Below are 25,527 nucleotides of genomic sequence, written 5' to 3'. Positions count from 1 at the left end.
CGGCCAGGAGTGACCAGGAATAACGGTCACAAGCTGGCGGAGGGGAGATTCAGACTAGACATCAGGAGGCGCGACTTCACGGTCAGGGTGGCTAGGATCTGGAACCAGCTTCCAAGAGAAGTGGTGCTGGCTCCTACCCTGGGGGCTTTAAGAGGAGGCTGGATGAACACTTGTTTGACCCCAGTACTCTTTCCTGCCATGGCAGGGGGTTGGACTTGATGGGGTCCCTTCCGACCCTAGAAACTATGAAACAATCGGAGTATTTCGTGCAGCGTCTCACCCTCGATCATCATGGCTCCCTTCAAACAGGAGGAAGAGAAGGGTGGGCCAGTGGTTTGGGCTGTAGCCTCACTGCGATTTCCGTCTCCTCCATGGGTCCTGGAGCAGATCACCCTCGTTCCCCCTCTCTGAAACGGGGAGATCAGCACTTTGCCTGGCACCGTGAAGGCACGCCAGTGCTATGCTCTTCGCTCCTGACAAGGCTGGGGGGCTTTGGAGCATCCCGTACAGATGCACACACGTACCTCCCTGGTGCATAGCAAACCCACTGAGCAGACAGGTAGATTACAACACAACAATACGAAGTAGCTTATCTCATTCATATACGTCAAGGGTAAACCGGGAGCCCTGCCTCTCGCTGCGCTCCTGGGACACCTGCCATTAAGCGGAGAGCTGTCTCCCCTTCCCTCAGACTCTTCATTTCACGAGCCGGGTTTTGAAACATGCAGGATTTCTTTGCCAGCCATAACACGCCAGTGATGTGGGCGAGCTGGTGGCAGCGCTAGACACTTCACGCCGCCCCGGATTAGACAACTTGGACCAGCAGCTCTTTATTGTTCCCGTGGCTGGATCACCTGAAATATGTTAGCTGCTGTATCGACTTGCTCTGTTCTTGCTTCTCCATTAAGCTTCCTTCTACTATGCCCAGTTCATGGGAGAGATGTAGCTTGGGAGAAGCAAAGCAGGAGGTCAGATGTCAACAGGAATGGAAGAAGTCTTCCGGGCATGATACGCGGTGGCCTCTATCTGCTGCATTCCTTGGTGGAGGAGGGAAGTCATTGGAAAGCTTGATGGGAAAGGCAGAGAGATGCACTGCAAAATCCTGGCTTGTTCTGGGAGGTGAGAAGCGAGGTATTCGTTGCCCGTATGGTGCAGCGGTTGCTCGCCGGCTTCCAGCCTCTTGAGCCAATTAATTCACCATGCCGGCAGAGCTCATCTCCCCACGGAGGTAGGGAAGCTGACCCAGAGAGACGGATGCAGCGATGTATATGAGAGCGGCGGTGAAGAGCTAGTACCGTACGGAAAGCTGAAGTCCTTCTCGGCATCTCTAACACTTCATAAATTGCAGGCAGGCTGAAGGCAGCGAGCCAGATACTCTTGCAGAAAATCTGAACGCTGAAGACAAGTGGAAAATTTTTTTTTTTAGTGTTTTTTTTTCCCCTGTTGGTTCCAATGCTATATTTAGAAGAGAGCAAGAAAGATCAAGCATTTCTTCATAGACCGTAGACACTCCAGTGTATTCTTGCTCCTGGTAACAGATGTCTCCTTTTGGGACGGTGCTCAGTTCCATGGAGGGATTTTCCTAACCTCAGCTCCTCCAAGGTAGAAGAGGAAATCAGGTCAGAGGTAAGTCAGCTCTCACTGCCTGAGACAGCACATAATAATTGTCATTATGCTGAGCTATTTTCAGTTTTTAGTCTGGGAGGGTGGAGGGACAGCGAGCTAAGTAGTAAGAGCAAGGGTTTGGGGTGAGACGTTCCTAGAGATGCGGCGCAAGCATCCAGAGCTGGAAGTCCCTTGGCAGTGAGAAATCGCAGGTGCAGGTCACCTGCAGCTCAAGGAAAGAGGGTGGTATGGGATGTGCGCAGAACAGCGGCTATACAAGTCTGCAGGTCGCTCGTAGCTGTGCTCTGATTTCAAGAAGAGTTGCACAAAAAACTTCCCTACAACTCAGTTTAGGAAGGAGCGTAAGGACATTGCCCTACTTCACCGGGATGCAGCGAGAGGAACTCGGTGCTTGCAAAGCACTGTGTGCGCCTCGGCTGAAAGACGTGACCTCACGGCGTTGTGTGACGTGCTTGAACTTCTCCGTGTGGCTAGTTGATGCGGAGAAGCGTGGTACCGTGCATCTTGTTTCCCAAAGCCTGAAGCAGGATCCCTGGCTGGGCACTGGGGAAGGTTGCCAGCTCAATTGCCTCTTTGCTGCAGGCATTTCAGCAAAGCTTTAGGGATGCTGCTAAATTTAAATAGTGAAGTTCCCAGATCAGTGTTTTGTTGAAAACATTCCCTCTGTGGGCCTGGTGTGGTATGATACGTCCTTTTTATTTGCCTATGACTGGTGGAAAATTTCCAGACAAATATATACTGATGCCTCATTTCGAGCATTTTATTTTAGCTAAATGTGATTAATCTTGAAAAGTCCTTGAGTCCATCAGAGCACACAATCTGGTGTGTGTCTGGTCATGAAATCTTGAGATTACCTAATGGTCTAACATTATGACATTTGGGAATTCAATCCATAATTACTGATGTCCCGGGAAGCCTTTTCCAGCCTCTCTATGGATGGAGAGAGAGGATGGCAGGGTAGCTCCCTGGACAAGCCATTTGACTGGAAGTCATCAGAAGTACGCTCTGTTCCCAGCGGTGCCGCTGACTTGAAATGTGATCTTGACAAGTCCCCACATGTCTCTGCAAGTTTCCGCGCGTGCGGGAAGAGTGCAACAGCCCTGACATGTAGTGACTGAGGGATATAAACTGCTGTCAGAGACCCAAGGATTATTAAGATATACAGGGGACGCTTTTATGACTTTCTGCTTGCTGCACTTGCACCCGGCGTTTCTAATCAATCTCTGGAGTGAACAACATAGATCATCGTGTCATAGGCCCCTGCCACACATTACATATGTAATGCAATTCACTGGCTAATCATTGCACAATAAATTTAGACTGGCCACATAGGAGAAGTAATTCTCACACAATTAACTGGTTAATCGCACAATAAATCTAAACCAGCCACATGAGCAAAATAATGATCACACCCTAGAAATAGCTATCCAGCCATAAAAAGAGCCAACCAGCTGCAAAGCTAGTGCTTGAAAATGTGTAACAACTCTAGAGCTGGTTTCTATCCAGCTTTCATTTCAACGTGTGGCAGAACCCATAGAGTCATAGAGAAGTGGGTCTGGAAATGACCTTGAGAGGTCTTCTACCCCAACTCCCTGCCCAAGGCAGAATCCAAACCATCCTATACAAGCGCCACTACATTATACTGAGCATATATGGAGAGATCACACTGGGGTATGACAGGTAGGTCTCATGACCATGGGTGAGAAAGTTATAGGCTCTGTCATCCATATCCCCAGGCCTCTTGTCGTGTGTAAATGCAGTCATGCCGTTGCAGGCAAAGCAAAGAGAAGAGTTTCAGCTAAACGCACAAAGGGTTCATAGCTCAAAGTTAAGGGTTAAGTAGACAAAGCGTTCATGGCTCAAAGGTCTGAAAAAGGACCTTTGGGAAGTGTTCAAAAGCATGCCAAACAGTTATATCTTCTCATAATTTCTTTCCCCCCTTATCTAGGCAACGCTTTGTATATACTTGACCCAGCTTTATAATTCCCACTAGAAGGCTCTTCAGTGAACTCTAGTTCATTTATCTGTAGGATGAGTTGTCCCTAAGACTTGTCTTGACATTTTCCCAATTCTCTGCCAGTGCCTGCCCCGCAGTTAGCAATGCCTGATAGTTGATCATGACTAGACAATTCACCAGTATTTCTTCTTCTTGAAGGACTGAATTGAATGCAGGGTTTGCTGCATTTCTAGCATGCACGTTGGCCACAACAGCCTCTCTTTCGTTGGTACGGTGGGAGGTTCCTGCTGTGATAGGCAACTTGGAAGCAGTTGAGCTAGATGGACCACGGTGACAGGCTGGATCCCTCTGGTATACTCGACCATCTCGCCTGCAGCCTAATCCAGATCTCTGAGGGTCCTCCTGGCAGCTGCCCCCTTTCTTGAAACGTTGCCAAAATGTGTGCCTTCCTCTGAAAAGTTGGGTTTCCCCTCAAAATGACACTTCTCCCCAGAGCACGACAGGCAGATCTCAGGTCAACGAGGCTTTTGTGGTATTATTGTCCTTCGCCTCATCAGGGCTGGAGGTGGATGCTGTACCCGCCAGAGAGATGTCATTCCCTGCTTCTCAGTGATAGATGGCATTTGCTTCTAACCCTGGCAGTGGGTTAGATATTGGGCCCTTAAATCAGAGTGCCATGATTTATAGGCTAGCTCACTAGCTCATCTGTAAAGATACCAAACCGTGTCATTTCATCTTCCTCTCAGTGCCAGGCCAGAATCTGCTCCCAAAGGCTTTACAGGAGGAGAGCTATGAAAAATGCAACCAGGTGGTTTAAAAGCCTAAACATTTTGAGAGGACATTTTATCTAAAATGCAGCATAAACCAAGTGGGGAAGGGAATAAGGTCTTTGTTGGCACTTTATAGGAGGTGACCTATATATTATGTGGCCGTGTCAGAGTCACACTAATAAGACTTTGTTAATCCCGGCCAACCCTTTTGTGTCTGTTTCTGTTCAGATATATGTGACAATGCAGAGAGCATGCTTCACCCATCTAAACATGTGAGATGCTCCCTTACCTATCATCCCGAGACACACAAATTATATCGGCCGCACATCTGATCTCACTAATGCAGCTGGAAATCAGGATTAAGTCTGGAGTCCCTGGAGATACATCACCACAAAACAGACACGGACTATATACAGACCTGTGAATATTTCCTGACACATGAATTTGTAATTGTGTGAACTACTTTCCATCTTTTCCATGCTTGATTTCTCACAGAGCCAGAGGAGGCCATATAGCTCTTCCCAGGTTTCAAATAGACAGTCTCCAGAGCATCTCGCATTGGTGATATATCGTCCTGCTTAGCATTGGGTTGTGGCCTGTAATTGGAAAGACTGGATATTCCTGACTACACACAGGTTTTTTTTTTATTCTTTACAAGGTGTCATTTGGAAAGAGAATTTGCATTCACCTTCTTTTCATCAGCACGAGGCCTTCAGGGTCTTTAGCGTAACAATAATAGGTTAGAATATAAAATCACTAGAACATGGCTACATTCCTCCAAAGTGAATGAATAGCCTGCGGTCACGTAGATGCAGAATAGATCACAGGGCAGGATCTTGGCTGCAGAGCCCAAGGTCTGTAGTCAGGGGTCGGCAACCTATGGCCTGGGAAGGCCTGCCCCAGCCCACGGGAGCATGAAGGGCTGGGCCGCCTGTCCCCTCTGCAGCATCCCTCTGCACAACCCTCCCTGCTTGTGCCCGCTCTTCCCCTCTCTACAGGGGGCCCGGGTATCTGCAGCAAAGGAAAGTGCAGGTGGCTTGAGCTTGGTCAGGGCACCTGGGTTGCAAGCTCCAACCCTTGGTGGCAGAAGTGGCAAGTTTGCCCACCGCTGCTCCAAGTGATAGGAGCTGTGTCAGCTTGTGTGCACAGACAGCATCTAACACACTGTGGGGCACTGCGGAGATATACTCTCTCAAGGGGTATAGGCCCTTGCATTTTATTCCTCCTTCAAGTCACGCTCTAGAGCTTTCCCCTAGCCTGGGTTGTGCCTTCTGGACAGGAGCAAAATAGCAACAGCTGGCTTCAGATGAAGAGATCTGAGGGAGGAGACTGCGTCCCCTATTTACAAGGAAGATCTGAGCCACTCTTGTTGGAACAGCAATAAGGCAAAAGGAGTGGGGAAGGTCAGCACCTGGGAGAAAGGTGAACTTGACAAGGAAAGGACCCCAAAGGAGAAGAAATGCTGTTTTGTGGCCAGATAAAACACTGGATTAAATGCGACCGAGTGTGTGAAGGTCTGAAAATCACCCTCTGAGTAGGTGTAGTGAAGGAGCACTCCCGACCAGGGTCATGGCTAACCCCGGTGCCCCAACTTGTCGGTGATTCGCTCCCCCACCTTTGTCCCCTGTAAGGCAGGGTTTTCTCTGCGAGATATTAATAAGTTGAAGACGAGTGAAAAATAGAGAAGAGAGCCTCTCTCCACGCCAGTCACAAGGCGTGTTTTTCCCCCATAAACCTACGCCGCCGCTTTCATCCGAGGGGGCTAGTCTGGTGGTGGAAGGGATCAGACTGGGTCAGATCTGCAAAGCCATCTACTCGAGGATAGGTGTCTACTGCAGTGTTTAAAAGCATCTGAGCACCTGAGCCGGCCTGAGGGAAGTGGGAACGAGGCGCATCTGAAACCCCCCTTACACGGCTACCTGGGTCTTCAGGTGCATAACCTCCTTCCAAAAGCCTGGCCGTGGCTGAGCACTTTCTTCCCTTGAAAGGGGTGAGATGCCATTGGAAATCTGCTGCCCTGCCCACGGGGGGCACACAGGACAGGAGCCTCTCCTGAGCATACTACAGAGGTGCCATCAGCAATGATACTATTAGTGTGGGGAGGGCTGCTTGCCCCGAGACACGAAAAGACCAGCACATGTCATGCAGCCCGGGGTGCGATTACCCCCAGCTTCTCTGCTTTGACTTATATGCTTTCTTGGTAACACCTCACCCGACGCAGCAAACCCATCCTCTCCAGGCTGACCGGGATCCGTGCAGCGCTCACACTACCACGGAGAGGGCAAAGCCATCCTCTGTGCTTTCTACAGAAAAAAATACCATATTTGGCCACTTTGAGCCAGACTTGAGCAGGAACTTGTCAGGATGCGAATCACACAATTTAAACTGAAAGGGAGTGAGTTTAACCCTTCGTTTATAAATACGATGATAAATCACGAAAGGAAAATTAAACACGGGGAGGCTGCAAAGCTAAACAGGCTGTGAAGCAGTTCCCAGGCAGCAGCAGGGTAAGTCTAGGAAGCAGGAGCAGGCGGGAGCGGGAGCGATTAAAGACTCTGCCCAGATGTTCGGATTCAGGGTTGTGACATGGGGGGAAATGCAAAGCTTCAGCTTCAGCTATTTGTTTGACATACACCCTGGCTTGCTTGCTAATGCTCTTTCCAGGCTTGGCTGTCACACGTGCCGCCGCTCTGTTGCTCTCTCTCTCTCTGTCCCCTTGCAAAGATCCTCGCTGCCTACGCGGATAAACACCGCTTTGAGGATGTAGGCACAACTAGGACACAACTCGGTTAAGCTCCCACGTTAACTTGCCTTCTGCATCCCAAAGTGCCTCGTACCCTCGGACGCCAGCTAAGTCAATGAGACGCTTTCCATTGATTTGGAGAGGCTGAAGTTTGTTTTTACTGATGAGGCAGAACAAAAAATCCAGGGAATGAAAACAGGATGCCAGCCCTGCCCTGCTGGGAGAGCTGGCAGGCTCGGAGCCGAGCGGCCCTTGAGAAACAAGCTAATGCCTTCAAGGCACCTGGAGGGAGGTGGCTGAGAGCTCAGCCCAGCGCAGCGCCAGCTGTGTCCTGGCCGGCACAAATCCTCGTGGAAGCAGCCAGCCTCGCGGGACAGCGACAGCCCCTTTCTGCTGACGCTGAACAAGAAGCTTGATCTGAAGAACGAATGAACCCTCAAACCGCAAGCAACTGTTTCCTTTCCTTCTCCAAGGCATGGGTGGTTCCTTTATACCTCCCCTTTCTTCCTGTAGTATATCGTGGAGGGTGGTGGTGGCACTCAGCGTGTTTTTTCCCGTTCTGTTATCCGTGCTGGTAGGTGGGTGGGAGATGGAGAGGATGCTCCTGCGGACAGCGGTCTGTTGTATTGTCGCCTACAAAAGCTGTGGCCTGGATTCGATGACCCTAGAGGTCCCTTCCAGTCCTAGGACTCATGTTCCTTCCCCAGGCCCATTTCTGCCTTGCTGCGGAGAAAGATTTAAAGTACTACATGTACAGAATTTGGCCCGTAAAGTGGTGGCAAGGCGTTGTGCAACCATGCAGCGAACTCAGGCTCGTTAGGCAGCCCTTATATGTTTACAAATTTATCCAAGCTGCAGGAGTGGGTAGGGATTTCGGGGGGAAAACAGGCTTTTTCATGGTATTTTGGTGCCTCCGCTCTCAGCAGGCTCCACAAAGTGCAGTGCAAAACAGCAGGGAGAAGGAGAAATCTTTCCTTTGGCAATCCCTCACAGTCGAGGATGATCATCTTGCATGACAGTCTTATCCATGTGTCCAAAGATGGCTGGTGAAGCCTATCCAAGGTCAACAGACTCTGCTGCAGCTCCGACACGTGTTTCCATGCGGGGCGGGCGGTGGTGGATCCTTGATTTGGTCCGCGACACTGTTTCTGCTGCTCCCGCTTTCCACCTCCTGTTGCTGGTGTGAGGTTTCAAAGTACTGAGGTCCCTGCAGCAGACTCGTCCTCCATTTGGGGCAGTCCTGGGCGATGGCGTCCCATGAGTTGACGTGGATGTTGCATTTTTTTAAGCTGGCCGTGAGGACGTCCCTGAAGCACTTTCTTTGCCCTCCTCTTGAGCATATGCCGTGGCTGAGCTGAAGTCCCGGCTCCAGGCTTCCCGAGCTGTCAAGCTGGGTGTGCCCAAGCTCAGAGGCTGACCCTGCAGTCTGAAGCGTGACTGACCTGAGCCAGCTTTCTCCCAGCTGCTCTTGGGTACCACCAGCAACGTAGCTGTGGCAACGCGGAGCTCAGGCCTATATTCAGCCAGGCTCCCGGGCAGGTTTTGCCATTTGCACTGATCTCCATCCCACTGCACTCCTCTCAGTGCATAGCTAGCTGAGGAATGGCCCAGCAAGTTGCTGTCACACCTTTGGCTGCCATACAGAGGTGTCCTAGGAAACGCCCTGGGCACTGGATTTGGAATCAGGAAACTTGGGAGACCACTGGAGATAGTCGGCTCTGCACTGGCGTGCTCTTTGATTTTAAGCAAGTCATGTTGCCTCCTGTTCGTATCTCCATCCATGAGGTTCATATTCCTTTGTCAAGATTTGGAGACCCCTCCACTCGGGGTCAGACTGATTGTCATATTTGGGGTCAGGAAGGAATTTTACCCCACGGTCAGATTGGTATGGGCTGTGGTGGCCTTCCACGAGGAAAGAGTTATAGCCAGTTCTCTTGAGCATATTTTAATAGCATTTGCAACATCAAGGCGGTCCATCTGATTGACCTGTGACAGGTTTGGGCGGTCTGTCTTTTGATTGTATCAGGGTTGACCATGTAGTTTTGCTAATAGGTTAGACAATGGATTTGTGTGAGAGGTTTTGGATAGGGATGATCCTGCCTCTGGCAGGGGGTTGGACTAGATGACCTCTCAAAGTCCCTTCCAGCCCTTCTTTGCTGTAACACCACGATTCTATACTAGATAGATTTATTAACTGGGATTTGGGCCACACCTACCAGCATTAAATACATTTATGGGTAGAAGTTTGGGTTTTCATCAAAACATCTTCCATTTACCAAGATATAGAGGTGGAAATATATTGGAGTGCAATATTGACAACAGCCAAGTCAAGTCCACTTGTCTGCTATCACCAATCTTCCTAACACTTACCATTCAGAGCAAGATCTCTCTTGTTCTGGCCCAACCTGCAACTGTTATGTTGCTTGCTTGTGAAGGAGTCTTTAATGTAGCATGAATTTGGTTGGGATTTGTCATTGGAAGCAAGCCATGAAGGAACCCCCAAGAGAAGTCATTCTCATGCCATCTAGCATCCACATTTCTTTTGCCTCTTTGCTGCTATTTTGCATGGAAAAAGCTGGCCAGGTTGAAGAGGTCAGATGAAAAGCTAAACCAGGCATGTTGACACCACTCCAATAAAAACCCAGCATTGTAAATTCAAAGTGCTGCTTACCATCTGCTGAAGCCTGGAACATATGCCATACATATTGATGATGTTGTATCAGTAATAATAATCGCTCTAATAGCAAGGCATAGAGTATGCATCTTTTGCTCAAGTTGGTACATCAAATGAATTGAACTGGAGCAAATAAAATGTAGGGCACATATTGGGAAGTCCCACTGTGGAGAACTGAGGGTCAAGATAAGCCTCTCAAGAAAGAGTAGAAGTTCATAACTTGAAATATTAGAACTAAATGGGTGCATCTACATGACACACTTTGAGCGCAGTAGACTTATTCTACTGCACATTAGCAGAGTGGGCGAAACCTGTGCTGATGCACAGTAGAATTAATCTGCTGTGCATTAGCATCACAAAAAGCATGCACCAATGTGAATGCGCAGTAGCACCATTTATGGATCTTGTAATAATAGGTACTAAGTTTAATGCGCCATAATTGCAGCGCATTAATGACTGTCTGTCTATATGTGCCCATTGGGCTGTCTAGTCACAAGGTGGTAATACGGGTCTTAGAAGTAGAGTAGGCAGATGGTACTGGATAATACCATGCAGCACTGGCTAAGAGGTGAAGAAGAGAATCCTGTTCTGTTCTTGAAGTTTCTAATTCTGGGGGGATGCAGGCTTTTTCTATGATGTGGAAGAGACTAAATCCTTCACTCCTTTATTTTTCAGCTCTTATTGATGCAGTCACCTCCACTGTTATTCTCAGTAGCATGTCTGGGGTAGTCTGGGATTAGACCCAGGCATCTGTTCCTTCCATTTTATTTCTGTTGCTCAATAATTAAAATGTCAACTGAACAAGAGAGACGAGATGTTACAGATGTCATTGGAAGGTGGGACTGAGGTCTCTGGTCTGTGTCCATCTGTGAACTTCCCCTCTGAGTTGCAGATGTGATACCTAAGGTCAGGCCCTTCTCTGGCTATGATTGTTATTTACGGAGTGGTGACAGTATGCTTGGCAGTATTCAAAAGCGAAAAGGCATGGATTCTCCCCCAAGGAGTTTGGTGTCTAAATCAGAAACAGACAAAATCATTTGGACTTCTGTGGCACATTGACTGCCAGTTAGAGTTCAGTGCGGGGTTAGCAACTTCATCACTCTTGGAGAAATCGAACATGTTCCGGCTTCCAGTTTCTGTTAGAAATTTCCTGAGAAATGCTGAAGAAACTCAGTATGTATGCGCATCACACTGTACTTATATTTAATTACTATCACATAACCACAGGCATGTCCATTGCTACCAAGAGGTGTAGCTATGGACTTGAGCCGTAAAATTCTGAGCTGCCTCTGGATTTTGACCCAGATTTCACAGTCTGGCATTTAGATTTGGAAGGTGTGAGCTGTAGGGACAAGAGTTGTTGGGATCGGAAGAGAGAACAAATAGTCCTTGCATATTTTGATTGGAGCTTCTCACTGAAACATAGATGAGAGGCTCTGGGACAGGAAGAGGGAATCTCATCATATGGCCAAGGCCAGTGGAAAATTTGAGGCATTCAAAAGCAAACCTTGTTGTCCCAGTCTCCAGGCTGTGGTCACAGTACCGCTACTAACTAGTTTTGGTGCTTTGATTGTAGGAAGATATAAAAAGATGGAGAAGCATTTTTCTCCTTTGCCAGAGAGGGCAGAACACAGGGTAATGGGTTTAAACTATTTGAGGTCAGATCTCAGGAAAAACCCTCCCAACTCTAAGAGCAGCTGGACAGTGGAATAAGCTGCCCAGGTATGTTGTGGGATCTCCTTTCTTGGAGATTTTCAAGGTGAGGTTAAACAGACACCTGGCTGGGCTGCCTTGAGAGTAAAACCATAGAATCATAGGATCCTAGAAAAGGAGGGCTGGAAGGGACCTCAGGAGGTCACATCTAGTCCAACCCCCTGCTCCAAGCAGGACCAGCCCCAACTACGTCATCCCAGCCAAGGTTTTGTCTAGCTGGGTCTTAAAAACCTCCAAGGATGGAGAGTCCACCACCTCTCTAGGTAACCTATTCCAATGTTTTACTACCCTCATAGTGAGACAGTTTTTCCTAATATCATACCTAAACGTCCCTGGCTGAAGCATGTGGTATCCTGCATTTGTACAAGGGATTGGAATGGACCTTTTCAGGTCTTTGGCAGATATCTTCCTGCATTCTGCTACTGCAAATCAGAACTGAATTATGACATCAGGGTTTCTTGCTTTCTTTTCTGCAGGCATGTCTACATGTGCAACTGATGCACTTGAGTTTACTGCGCAGTAAATTCAGGCTCATTAAACTTTGCCCAGGAACATGTCTACATGTGCACCCTATGTCAGGCGCAGATTTGCACCCAGTGAGAGCAGCCTAGTCCAGAGGTGCTTCTACCTTGCTCTGCACCTCCCTCCCCCTTGCAGCAGCCAGGGGGAGCTCCTAGCTGGCAAAGGGCAAGGAGGTCAGGTCTGGGTTCTGGGGTTTGGGGAAAGCTGCCCCTGGCTCCATGGGGAGCTCCCAGCCCACGCAGCCCCAAGGCAGAGAGCAAGCAGCAGGCAGGCACAGAGGCACGGGAGCTGGGAACACTATCTCGTGCCTGCCCCTTGCCACAGGTGCACTGGGTGCAGACCCACACTGGCATGGTAACTGCAAAGGGGGCAACAGGGCCAAAGGCACCCCAGCATGGACCCCTGCTCCACAGGAGCCCCTGGGCCAGGCACAACTGGTGACGGGCTGGGCCAGGCTCTGTCATTATACCAGCTACTGCAGAGGCACAGGGGCCCGGACAGCCCGACCAGGGATGAGATTGGCCACTCAGAGGTGTGAAGGCAGTTCTCAGCCCTGGGGCTGCTGAGTGGTCCCTTCTGCCCTGCACCTCAGCACCTACCTGCCCTTCGGCTTCAGGACGTGCACCGTGGGGAGCTCTGGGCCCCACTGCCACTGTGATCTCAGCTCCCAGGGGAAGGAAGGATGGGCACAGTATGGACACCATGACCTCACCTCCTCAGCTGGTGGCTCAGACCTGCACAAACTCTTCTAGGGAGCACAAGCCACAACTGACCCCAAGCTCTTTGGGACTGGGAGCTGCCCCCAGAGCCAAGGATAGCTCCCTCCCACCAACCCACCCCCTGCCTCCTGGAGCTCAGGGCTTAGCCAGGCAGCAGCATGGCCCCTGCTGCCTGGGCTGCTGGGTGCAATTTGCTCCTGGTCAGCATGTACACATGCACTAATACACATTATATTAATGCAATTTTTTTTAGTAGCTGTATGTATTGGTACTAGCAAACAACACATTAAACTAATCTAATGTGCAGCAATCACTGCACATGTGTGAGCTGTGATGCTTTACTGCACGTTAAATTAATCTAATGCTCAGTAAAGCATCTCATGTAAAGGAAGCTCTGTCGTGTATATGAATCTCAGCAGGGACCAGACTCAACGCCTAGTGAAGACAAACTAAGACTGTATTATATTTTATTTCAAACTGAATTGAATGCATATTCCTAGTGACTATCCTTGTTCACAGCTACCTGATCTGAAATCCAGACCCGGGCATACAGAATAGCAGTAAGGAATCGAGAGTAAGGAAGCTCACACTTACCACAAGGTAAAAAGGTGCCTATGGGTAGTTAAATGTAGATTCATCCATTTTTCTTTGAGGTTTCTTGTCCATGCAATAAAAGAAAGCACAACATCTTTCATCAGGTGACAGCTTTCAACACTCTGACCTCATTCCTTTATGGAGCCATCCATCTGCAAGCAACAACATAAATTTCTGTATTTGCTTTTGCTTTTCTGACGCACCTTCCTACAAGACTCTGTGATCAATTCTCGGAAATCTTTCGCTCTGTGGGCACTCCTCTACCTCACTCTGAGGCTAATGCCATTTTTGGCCAAGCTGTGGCAAAATATTTTTACAAAACCTTTAAAAAAAAAGATGATGGATGAGTGAATAAGAGCTGTTAAAGCAGGCAATGAAGTTTTGAACAGCATCATGAGAACTGGTGCGGGGGTGGGGGGCGAATTTCCTTTCCTGAGTGGATTTTGAGATCTTGAACATGGATTTAATTCATATTTGGAATAAAACGGGTGCAGTTCCCAACTGGTCTGGCTGCCCTGAAGCTACAGGACCTGGGGATGCGTGCCTCCAAAGAAAGCACAACGCTGGTACCATCAGGGCTTCCAGGCTCCAAACCTTCCAGCCCCTTCTCCAGCAGTTGGCAGGAGCCTGGAAACCTTGCAGACCCCCCTCCACAACAGCCTGCTAGGTGAGCCATGGAGAAGCCATGGAGCCTGAGACCTTGGGAGCTGGGGAGCTGAGGCTCGAGAGCTCCAGGCCACGTGGCTTTCCACCTGCTCATCATACAGGCTGACCTGTATCTGGGCGGTCGGGCGGCCAGGAACCCAAGCAGAGTCGGAAACAGCCTAGCAGGCAGGTTCCCGCGTTGCCCTTCCTGGGCTCCATCCCGAAGGTAACCCCCACAACGCATGGTGATGTTGCCGATTGACGTTTTCCTAAGGAACAGCATCCCCTTGGAGACTCCCCAGCTAGCTGGGTCCCTCCTGTTGCATTTTACAGGGTAAACTCTTCCCGGGAACTTCTTGTCGGCAGAGTGGCCCTCCCCCCATGCCCCCGTGATTCACGTGGACGGCAGAGTGGTCTAGTGCACAGAGGCGATTGTAACCGCCTTTTACCCTTGTCCAAAAGGCCTGCCCTGGGGAGCAAGCTGCTCATGTTTTCTGAAGTCCCACAGAGATTTTGGGGACTGATTTGGGGAGTTTGATCTGGGGAAATTTGATGTATCTGTCACAAGCTGGGATGTCTTGAACCCCACGAATAGTGAACTTCCCATGAATTCTGGAGAACGTGTTTATGAAGTAGGTTGTTGCCTGTGACAGCTCATGCTTTTCTGAACTAGTTGGTCTTGAAGGTGTAACCCTCCCCGTCCTTCTGCCCAGCTTCCAAACAGCACAGCTACACCTCCGTGCTGACATGGGTCTCTCGTAGCCTTGCCTTTCCTCTCTGACATTGTGTGCTTTAAGAGCACAGCCCAGCCTCTCGGTGTTATCCTTTGCTGATTCAGGATGATGCTTTGCGGTTTGGGTTTTTTTAGGTTGGTTTGAGATCTTCCAGATGTTGTCAGCCATTTATTTCTATTTAAATCAGTCAAGTCTCTGTGTATATAGTTTTTATACAAATAGGTTTAAAATAGTGCGTGAGCCAGGAATGCTTTGCAAATTAAACTGTCAGCCCTTGACAGCAGAAGCAGCAACGAGAGCAGCAGCTCGGCTGAGAATCTCCCAGCTGCCGCTGCCAAGTTTGCAGAGAGATGCGGCCAGCTTGACTTCAGCTGGGAAAAATAAACTCCTTATGGTGGCGATACAGGCCCAGCACCTGTCTGCCCATAGCTGCAAAGCCCTGGCCCTGCCCCTGCCCCTTCCCAGTCACAGGTCAGAGCAGTGGCAGAGAAATACAGCTCAGCCCCAGGCAGGCTCAGCAAGGCGCTCCTCTCTGGCCCCAAAGCTTCAGTGACACCAAGTAGGTCCCATCACCCTCGCTGCCATTCACCTCTGCGTTGTCCTAGGCTAGCCCCTTGCTTCATCTCTATTCCAGCTCCCACCTAGTCCTTACTCTGCCCACCCCTAGGGCTGGGAAAGGCAATTAAGGCCCCTGGCAGGACATGACAGACTGCCCCGTTGACTTGCCACCAGAGCTTGATGCCATGCCACGACTACTGCTCCGTGGCCTGCCTGTATCTGAAGGTGGCAAGAGGAATCCCTGTCCTGCAGCAACCATGACTCACCCTCCGAATAGGGCCGGGATGCTGCATGTTCCTCTTCCAGCCGCTCATAGTCCCCTGCTGGGATGGTGCTCGTAGGCCCCCGGGGTAGCTGACACCCTGTGGCCATTCCCATTCACAGGGCAGTGCCCATCTCTCAGGGCCACGGCTGAGGGCTCTTTGCACGCCCTGTCTCGCTTCTGTCCATGTCGTGCTTCCCGGCTCTTCTTCATGAACTTGAGGGCTACAAACTTACCGACTTCTCTGAGGGGCGGAGGGCCTGCGCTTAGCCTGTCCCAAGATCCACCACACGTGCTTTTTTGGCATTTGAATTATTTTATTTAATTATTATTTATGTGTTTATTATGCGTATTGCAAGGAGGCCCTGATTCCCGTGTCTCAGCACACACAGAGCAAGCCTAGAGCCCCTGCCCCACAGAGATCACGCAACCGCCATGGAAGATGAGAGAAAGCAGGTAGCAGACAAGGGAACAATATGACCGTACTACCCAACATGGCTCTCAGGTCACAGTTTTTGCCCGGGTAGCTGTTCTACTTGCTATAAGTTTCTGAGCAGATAGGGTTTTCCCCAGCCTCTGAGCTGCAGATTTTGAACTGGGGAGTAGTTGATAAAGCAACTTTCCAACACACTTGGCTTAACCCCTCCATAGCTAGGGGCCCCAGGCTTCCCTCCTTGGTCTAAGCCACTACCCTCTCCTACTTTATAATCCTGCTGGCAGCCCACATGTCTCCCCATCCCAGCAATGAGTGAGTCTTCTTCGCCATGTCAAAGCTGGACCGATAAGTGCCCAGCATATCAAGAAACTTTGTGATCACACCGCTGTGTCGCTTCTGCATCTTCACCTCATCCCCCTCTCTAAGGTGTGTTATCCCCACATGTCTGAAGCACAGATTGCAAACTCTTCAGGGACTTGGGCCTTCTGTGAAGCATCATGAATATTTTCAGAGACACTAATAGGGCAGTAGTAATAGTAATAGGTTTCCCACTAGTGGCTACCAGTGAGGTACCTACTCAGCCCAACTGCTCTGCTTCAGAGATGTCCTGTGTTCAAAGCCTATGGTGATACATCTGGGGGCCATTGGGAAGGTGTGATCAAAAAGTCTTTGCACTTTCTTCCTGAGGTTGTAATGGTTTGTGCTGTAGCCCCTGAGCCTGCTTGTCAACGTCTCTTGGCTTCTTTCCTCCAGGTCACCAGATCACTGACCATGCCGGCCACATCCACCCAAGTGCCGGGCCTCAGCCTTAGCAACTCCACCAGCACACCCAACATCTCAGATGAGAACAAGTTATACAAGTTTGTCCACCTGGATAACGAACTATATGAAGACTTTTACAGCTTGTGGATAACTTTGATGGTCATCAATTCCATCATTTTCCTGGTGGGTGTGGTGCTCAACAGCTTGGCGCTCTACGTGTTCTGCTTCCGCACCAGGACAAAAACCACCTCTGTCATCTACACCATCAACCTGATTGTGACTGACCTACTGGTGGGCTTCTCCTTGCCCGTCCGGATCATCATGCACTACAGTGCAAGGAAGTGCATGAAATGCTCTTTGGTTCACATATTTGGCTACTTCGTCAACATGTACTGCAGCATCCTCTTCCTGACATGCATCTGTGTTGACCGGTACCTGGCCATCGTGCAGGTGGAAGCCTCTCGGAAGTGGAGAAATCCCACCTGTGCCAAGGGGATCTGTGTCTTCATCTGGATCTTTGCCACGGTGGTGACATTCTCTGTCCTGACCATGGCAATAAAGTTTGCTCCCTGCTGCCTTGCCAAAATCTTGGCCTTGATGGTCTGTGAGTACTTCTTCCCGCTTGTCATCATCACCTTCTTCACCACTAGGATCATGTGTGCTCTGTCTAAACCCAGCCTCATGCACCAGAGCCGGGAGAGGCGCATGAGGGCTGTACAGCTCCTTATCACCGTCCTCATCATCTTCATGATCTGCTTCACTCCTTTCCATGTGCGCCAAGTGGCTATTTCCATCAACCCAGACATGCCCAAGAGCATCAGCCTGGTAGTTTACCACGTGACGGTGACACTGAGTAGCCTCAACAGCTGCATGGACCCCATCGTCTACTGTTTTGTCACCAACAACTTCCAGTCAACCATGAGAAGCATCTTCAGGAAGACCGAGATGGAGCAAACCAGCATGGACATCATCAGTATGAACAAGAATTCCAAGGGCTCGGGCACAAATGCAATCATTGCCTTCTCTAACACGATCGGGAGCCCTCTGAGCTTGCCTTCCCCAAGCAATACACAGATCTAATCAAGGGGCCATAGCGCAGCAGGCTGGCGCACGGTTGCTGGAATACCGCTGGGTTGGACAGTCCTATTGCCCTTGACCTTGTGTTGTCTAGTGGGAGGTTTAGACCAATTGTATTGGAATTTCTTCCTCAAGAACACACTGCTCTGTTTGGAAAGAGAAGCTCTCAGTGCTGTTCGTGCCAATGCAAAAGATAGTCTGCGACTGACTGCACAGGGCAGGAGCGCTCTATTTGCATTTGAACGCAAACGTCTTCCTCGTGCCAAATCCAGTTCTGCCGGTGGTTTTGTTTACTGTTTCACACCGTGATGTGTGATGCTCGGACGCAGAAGAAGGCCGTGTTTCCTGTGAAAGCCTTCCCACCTTGGAAATGTTGCTCTTGAGAAACAGAGATGTTGCTGAGCTCTCCACTGGTTGAGTGACTGCCAAGATTTTAGATGCCATGCAAGGAAATAGAGAGGGACAAAGAAAGCCCATGAGCAGCAATTCAAATGTCTCTGAAATGTGCCTGGACTTTATGGAAGATACTGTAAAGCAAAATAGTAATAATCTCTGACAATGCAACTATAAGGAAAGGAAGTGTTTGGTTTTTATATATAATATATATATGTGCAAGGATTTTTTATTCTGTTTGTTGGTGTTTAGTATGTTCTGTATTCAGATTAGTCATTGGAATCGCAGGTTTCCCTAAATCTCAGACGGGCACAGGAAAAGTCTGTACAAACCAATGCGATTCCCTAAAAACTCTACTTACTCCTCTTGCTGCAATAATGATGACAAACAGGACCAACATGTTAAGTTGTATTATATTAGGTTTTGCTATTCCAACTCCCGTCCTGGTTCTGTCTAATTGAGCATCTGTCCTGCTGATACAAATAAAGAAGTTAAGGGGAAAGGAAAATCCATCTCAAATATGTAGGTTGAAAGTCACCTCCCTGCAAAGCCACTCACATGATTTAATTCCCCATGTTTGGGATGTAAACAGTGCTCTCGTCTCTCTGCAGACCTTCCCTACAATGCTGGCTGAATGCTATATTATTTCTCCCCTGTATCGCACCATTAAAATAAGGTAAGCATGAACTACCATCTCAAAGAAACAGCAAGAGACAACAGTCTGAATGAAAAATGCCATCCCGATGATCATGATGGTGGAAGTTGCAGCTGGAAAAATATTCTGTTGATTCCAGCTGGCTACAAATGTTTTTCAAACAGATCAGTGGATCTATACTTCTCCACCAGTTCCTGGTCTAATCTCCTTCAAGCTGAAGATGACCGATGAAGAGTATTTTAAGAATCTGAATGGAGGTTACTGGGATTTCCGTTAGAGAATATACTGTTCTGCAGAACGGCTGCCTCATTCACGACCTGAGTTTGAAAATAATCAGCTTTGGATAACGTGACTCTCTGCATAGCATAAGGATCTGTTCCAGTCAGCTCTTCCGAGAGCTTCATAAAGGTACAATGTCCCATCCAAGCATAATGATAATAGCCAGTCATTAACATTATTGACATAATATCCCATTGCACTTAAACGATCTACTAACTCCCAGTGTTCAAAGATCTTTGCGAAGCCCTGCAGTATTGCATAGACCGGCAGGTCTTTTCTGGCAGCTATAAGTGTATTAGTTCATAGCTCGGTCATACCCTGGGGCTCAGCCTCATCACCCTCTTCAGACTCTTACCGGCCTAAGACCTTCTGAGGCAAGTTGGCCAATTGTGTGTCCCTCATCTCTCTCCTTCCTGAAACTCTGGGACGTCACCTATTTCTTCACAGTATGCATCGATAGGGAATGAATCACACATTTAGCTAAAATATCTTCTAATGAAACTATCTCAGGGAAGCTAGAGTAATAGTCTTGGACAAGTACATCACTTCTTCTATCCAGCATAAACAAATAAGGCCTATTTTGGTTCAAGAAGCTAATATTTCTTTAACTTGGCCCTGTTTTTGTCACATGTGATAATCCTAAGCAGTTTCTTTAATACCACTGTGCATTTGTGGCCAGTATAAATTTTTTCTTGGATTTTTTTTAATAATGAAAGGCCCTTCCCATATCTTTTTACATATTTTCCATTAGTGTCATCCTGCTGCTTTAAAAACCCCCATCTGCTACCTAGAGCTACCACTTAAATTAATAATAAGGGCAAGGTGTCCTGGCCACCCTGTGTGCTTGTTTTCTGCAAGTTCTCCTCGGCTGCAGTAACTCCAACTATCACAGCCCACATTTCATTTGAGACTGGACATATACATCATTTAAGTCTAGCTCTGATTCCACTGCAATTTTTTTTCCCCGCTGCTCTCATGAGAGTATCTGAAACTCCCAAATCTCTCCCAGATTTGTACAATATATTTGTAGCTGAAAAAAATCATCTCTGCATTCTTTGGAGAAGGCAAAGGGGATGCTGGGCATCTCTTGACTATGTCAGCAAGTGGTTTATTGTCAGCTTCAGCTATCAGAGCTCTTCAATATATAAAGGCAAGAAATGTTTTATACCATCAAATGAAGCCAATGCCTCCTTCTCTATGTCTGCAGACTGACGCACACAATTTATTGTCACTTCTGATGCATGAGACCCTAATAGCCAGGTTCCACTGTACTCTTTAAGAGGACTGTACTTCCCTTGGACTTACTGGTGGACAATATCATTTTAAGCTTTTTTACCCTATTATCTGGGGCCTCTAATTAAATCCTTCAGTTTCTCAGACTCCTTATTGTCCCCTTTCCACTGCACAACTTGCAGAGGAAAATTTGCAGGTTGCTGGTTCGAGCAGCTCGATTAGACATGAATTTCCCTACATACTTTATCAGCCCATCCTTCCTAGTCTGGTGCAGACAGCCTGCTGATGGTCTCAGCCTGACCGTGATCTATCCAGACACTTTTAGGCATTGTCTGTTTTCCTAGTATTTACATTTTGGGGTGTTTAGCCCAAAAGCTGCTCAGAGCCTCTGATCACGCTCTTCAGCTGTTCTTCCCTAGATCCAGACCTCCCCTATGCAGACTTTAGTGCCATCTAGCCTATCAAAATCTCTTGTATTTTTCATTTTTCTGTGAAACACATTTGACATAACCATAATGGCAATTAAAAAAAAAAACAGTGTCTCCCAGCAGGGGTATGTGTACAGAAGGCCACTTGTAAACCTTTGCTGCAAGCTTTGCTGATGCATCAAAACACTTGGTGTCAGCCATCTCTTCAAAACTGTCTCCCTTTGGAAGTAGTGGGAAATGTTCCCCTTGGGTGAAGCTAGTTAATTATTTCGACTCTATCAATACACAACAGATCCTTTCTTTTTCCCTACAATGACCAGTCTTTACATCTACCCAGGTGGTTCTTCTCCTAGCGCCGTGCACCCAGAACTGCAGCCCTAGCCGGCCCCACATTTAACCTCTGCTAGGGCTAGAGAGGTGACCCACCTCTCTCTTCTCCGCAGCACCCGCTGCCCGACTGTCTGCAAGCTTCCTCTGTTCAGTCGCTCTTTGTCACGGGTTAATTTGGGTCTCTCTCAGCTTTGTCCCAGGTTCTGGTTAGAATCCGATCTCTTATCAGCGACTCAGCCCCTGCAAACTGTGATCAGCCTTACATCGGTGATGGACCGATCGATTTTTTTTGCTCCTCTTCACGCTCTCTGCTTACAGTTCACTCCTGTGCAAGCAACCCTCAGCTTTGTCGGACGCTTTCCCTAACCCTCCTCTGCCTGCGTTAGCTGAAAACCATTGTGCTGATGGTCGGAAGTGAAGCTGCCTTCCCCCTGCCACCAAACCTTTGCAGACCCAGCACAAAGGACGGTCGAAACCTTCCCCAATTGTCCCCCATATTTCTCAAGCATTTCTTCTCTGCTGCAGCCTTTTAACTGCTGCATTCCTCCGTTCAGGGTATTACCTTCATTTGGTTTACTCCTGCTACCACACGGTCTTCGCGCTGAGCCGCAGACGTCGCCCAAGGCTTGCCTCATTCGGCTTCTAAGCAATCGGGCTCGTGTAACCCAAGCTTGTGTAGCTCCGTCTCTCAAAGGTGCAGTTCTCCATGGGGAGCACCGACCTCGAGACCCGGGGGAGATGTGTGTCAATATTTACAACGTCCTGCTCCGGCTGCAGGGACCCTGCGGGTGGAGCGAAGCGGGGGATCGATGCACAGACCTACCTAGATCCACGAAGCATCGTTTCTTCATAGTGGATACGATGGGGGCTCCCCTCCTGGAGTTGCTGGGAAAGTAGGAATAGTCCGGGGGGAAAGTTAGAGCCTATTATTGAACCCAGCAATGTAGGTTCAACCCTGTTATTGAATCCATCAGTGATGGCCAAGTTTTGAGGCAGAGTGAGGAGCTGTGAGGGCTTGGGAAGGGGGGAGGGTCTGAATTAGCCACTTTGCACGGGGTATGGTGACAACGGGCAACGAGCCTAGAGAGGTGACTGGGGAGGAAAGGATGGCAGAGGGTGACATGGGTTGGGGCTCCTGGGGACGTTGGGGGAACAAAGCCTGAGATTCATTTGCCGAAGGCAGAGGGGGAGAGGGGTGCTAGGAGGGAGCCCACGCTAAGGGAGAGGGAGAGCCTTGCAGCAGCCTGGGGCCTGGGTACTTGTGGGAAGCCTGCAGAGAAAGCTGTTAGCCATTAGCTTTCTTTGATACAAAGCTGAGCCATTAGCTTCCCCCCGTCTGCCCCTGCCCCTTACCGCGTTTCCCTCCCACCATTTCCCTCCCAGCTGCCAGCACCACCTCCTCCCTAACGGCCGAAGCTGCCGCTGCCTCCAGCCGGGGCAGCAGAGAGACCATCCGGCTGCAAGAGCCCCCCCAGAGCAACCCCCGGACCTGCGAAGAGGAGCTGCACCTCGCTGCTGGGAGCCGAGCTGGCTGCACAAAGCTGGAGGGGCAGCAGGTCAGAGGAGCCTGACATCTGTCCGTGCAGCTGTTCCCGAGCAAGCCAGATGTGCCAGGAAAAGCTTGCACGTGGGAAGGGGGGAAGTGTGTGCATTAGCGTGTCCCACCCCCGTGCTCCTTTAAGCCTCCAGTAGGCGATTCTTCCATTGAAGACAACAGGAGCCATACACGTGGGGCCGGGCTTTCCCACCAAGACCCTCCAAGTATCTCAGGCCCCGATCCAAGAAGGGGCTTGGGTGCAGTGGGGCTGAGTTTTCTGGCTCCCGGCTCCAGGCAAGGGATCCACAAACCCGGGTGAAGTGTCCACGGTCCCTTAGCTATGAGTGGGCAGACGTGAGGCACCCAGGGTTGGGACGCTCAGCAGTCTGCCTGCTAAACGGGGAGCTGGAGACACCTCATCCAGCCAACGGGATGTGTGGAAGAGGTCTGCGAGTCTGCAGTCGCATTGTGCTGCGGCTGCGGCCCTGAGCCACGTGCCTGCGTGAGACTGAGATTCACAGCCTGGGCTCCCCTGCCTTGACTCGGGCCCCTAAGGGCAGCTTTCATGGCGCGGCACCTCTCTGTCTTCTCCACAGGCACCGGTGGGGATGATGGCACTAATCTCTGGCACGGTTTCAGTGGAAACAAGGCACTTGAATAATGCTGAGGGTCTGGGCCTGAGCCCAAAAGCTAAAATAATCATTTGTAACTTCAGCATCTTGCTACCATCACCAAGCCTATAACATAAGAGGAAGGGATTCCCTACAAGTGATGAGCTGCATAAGAGAAAGACCTTTGTAACATGGCCGTGCATGTCACTGGAGCCCGGGGCTTCACACCACTTGAGTTTGCTAGCGGGGAGGGGGTTTAATTCACCCAAGATCTCCAAATGGCAACTGGCGTCAGTGAAGCGGGCTCTTCCCTTCCTGATCCATGTGCTAAACCAGAGGATGTATGTAAAATGTCACGTGTGTTCAGATGTGATGCAAACACATCACTCTTGCAAGACCTCCTCTTAAACGTAATGCAGGAGAGTCCGGGTTGTCCATACCCAGGAGGTTTGGGACCCGCGTAAGTCACAGCAGGTCGTGGCCCAAGGGACACGGTGCTGAACTGCTTGCCGCGGCTGTGCGTCCAAAAGGCGCCGCTCCCCTGACCAGCTGGAGCGGAGCAGCGCTCCCAGGCCGCTGATTGGAAAAGCGACACCCTTTCGCATAAAAGCTATGGTAAACAGCTGGAGCATCTCAGTGACCCTGTGCAGCTGTTTGCTGCCAATAAAATCCTCTGGAGACTTCCCAACCGCTCATCTCCGCAGGGGAGTGAGGAGCCTCGTGCTGGGAAGAATCCGGGTTCAGCCGCAGTAGCTGCTGGCGTCGGCACCTGCCAAAGCCTGTCACGGGCCCGGGCTGTACAATCGTTTGTAAGCCTGATGCCCATCAGGAGGCAGGGAGCAAGAATTAAAGTTCAGTGAGTTCCCCCACGTGACCAAGATGAGCTCATCTGGCAGGGCTAAAATGCCAGATGTTTAACACCAGATGTGCTCCCAGCTGGAGACCCCATGACTCCAAAAGCCGGGTCTCCCAGCACCCCACCTTCCTCGGGGACGCGTAACACAAGCTGTGCTCCCCGCACCCAGGCCTCTTCTTCCGCCCAGTTCCTTGTGACGGGGAAAGGGGAGCGCAAAGCATGACGCTTCGTCGATGCACATATTTGCCTTCCTGTCCCGTGGGCTCTGCTTCCTTGCGGATGCACGGAGGATTTATGCACGTACACCCCATTAGCTCTCCCGGCGTGTATGAGTCACATTTTTAACCTCATCTCTTTTAACAGGAGTGCTGGGTGCTCGTGCATCCTCTCAGTATCGGAGCCTGCAGTCTTAGCAGGCCGTGTACCGGTCGAACCTCGTGCAGAGGTCTGGCTCACGACCAAAGCCCCTTAGCGCTAGGTGCTGTACGCTCGGAGAGGTAGGCACACTGCGCTGATGACTGCAATGTCACCTGAGGAGGGCTGAGGATGGGAAACAATGCAGTGCAAGCAATTATTAACAGCTCTGTATTTCATATACCTCAGTGTGCGTTTTATCATTTCAACAATAAACCTTGTCCTGCCCGCTAGCCTACCCACAATGTGTTGGCCGCTTTCTTGGGAGCGTCACAGCAGAAACAGGTTTCAGGGGAGCGTTTTCTCAAGAGGGGGAGGGCTGTAGCTGCAAGGCCCAATGCAGGGAGCAATGACAGATGTAAGGAGTGAAGAGCTCGCTGGGACGGCTGTGGGTCAAGCAGACGACTGCGCTATTGGGACTAGCATCGCCGGTGTAGCAGAGAAGAGGGAGTCAGTGCAATGAAAGACAAGCTGAAAGGGGCAGAGCCAAGTGGGTCACAACAGTGTGGTGCAGACAGTCAGTGGGAAAGCGGGGACTGTGGTACCAGGACCTCTCACTAGTATAGGATTAGGGAAGGGCTAGTCGTTGCTACACTCTCTCTAGGCTGCCCCATCTGTGTTGGGACGGACTCGAGCTCCGGCAGGAGATTGAGTCAGAAGTGGGAGTCTCCAGCTTTAGGGGGAGACACCCAGGGCATAGTCCTGGGAGAGCCTTATCCCTGTCTGCGAAGGGACAATCCAAGACATGGGGCACAGCAGGCTCCCTTCCCATGAGCCAGAGCAGGGGAAGGAAAAGCCTGGATGCTACACTTTGCATGCTGGGAAACAGAGGACACGAGCACCCTTTAAATACAGACTCCACATCCTCTCAGCCCATTGGCAGCATGTAGGGAGTGCACATGGGTGCACGTGCACCCCCTGAGATCGGCCATGCACGCCCTGGAAGAGCCAGCTGTGCACTTCCAGTTTCACCACTGGCTCAACGATTGGCTGCTGGGG

General features: G+C 49.8%; 1 protein-coding gene across 3 annotated transcripts in view; it reads left to right on the top strand.

Annotated features, from left to right (window-relative positions):
- The window catches only part of GPR20 (G protein-coupled receptor 20), a 42,298-nt gene extending 19,614 nt beyond the window's left edge, over positions 1-22,684 (top strand). Inside the window, exons 1-4 of one of the 3 annotated variants that reach the window (XM_019553290.1) lie at positions 1,075-1,626; positions 13,244-13,324; positions 16,707-19,248; positions 22,494-22,684. In XM_019553290.1, coding sequence (XP_019408835.1) covers positions 16,725-17,795 — 1,071 coding nt within the window. In that variant the 5' untranslated portion in view covers positions 1,075-1,626; positions 13,244-13,324; positions 16,707-16,724 and the 3' untranslated portion in view covers positions 17,796-19,248; positions 22,494-22,684. Of the gene's footprint in view, positions 1-1,074; positions 1,627-13,243; positions 13,325-16,706; positions 19,249-22,493 lie in introns of those variants that run through there. The other 2 variants (XM_019553299.1, XM_019553307.1) reach the window with 2 other exon arrangements.
- Positions 22,685-25,527: the final 2,843 nt, after the last annotated feature.

This window comes from Crocodylus porosus, unplaced genomic scaffold (assembly GCF_001723895.1).
Source record: "Crocodylus porosus isolate Cpor-Errol unplaced genomic scaffold, CroPor_comp1, whole genome shotgun sequence".
Lineage (NCBI taxonomy): Eukaryota > Metazoa > Chordata > Crocodylia > Crocodylidae > Crocodylus > Crocodylus porosus.
The sequence above is the reverse complement of the archived record's forward strand: the minus strand, read 5'-3'. Positions and strand labels throughout refer to the sequence as shown.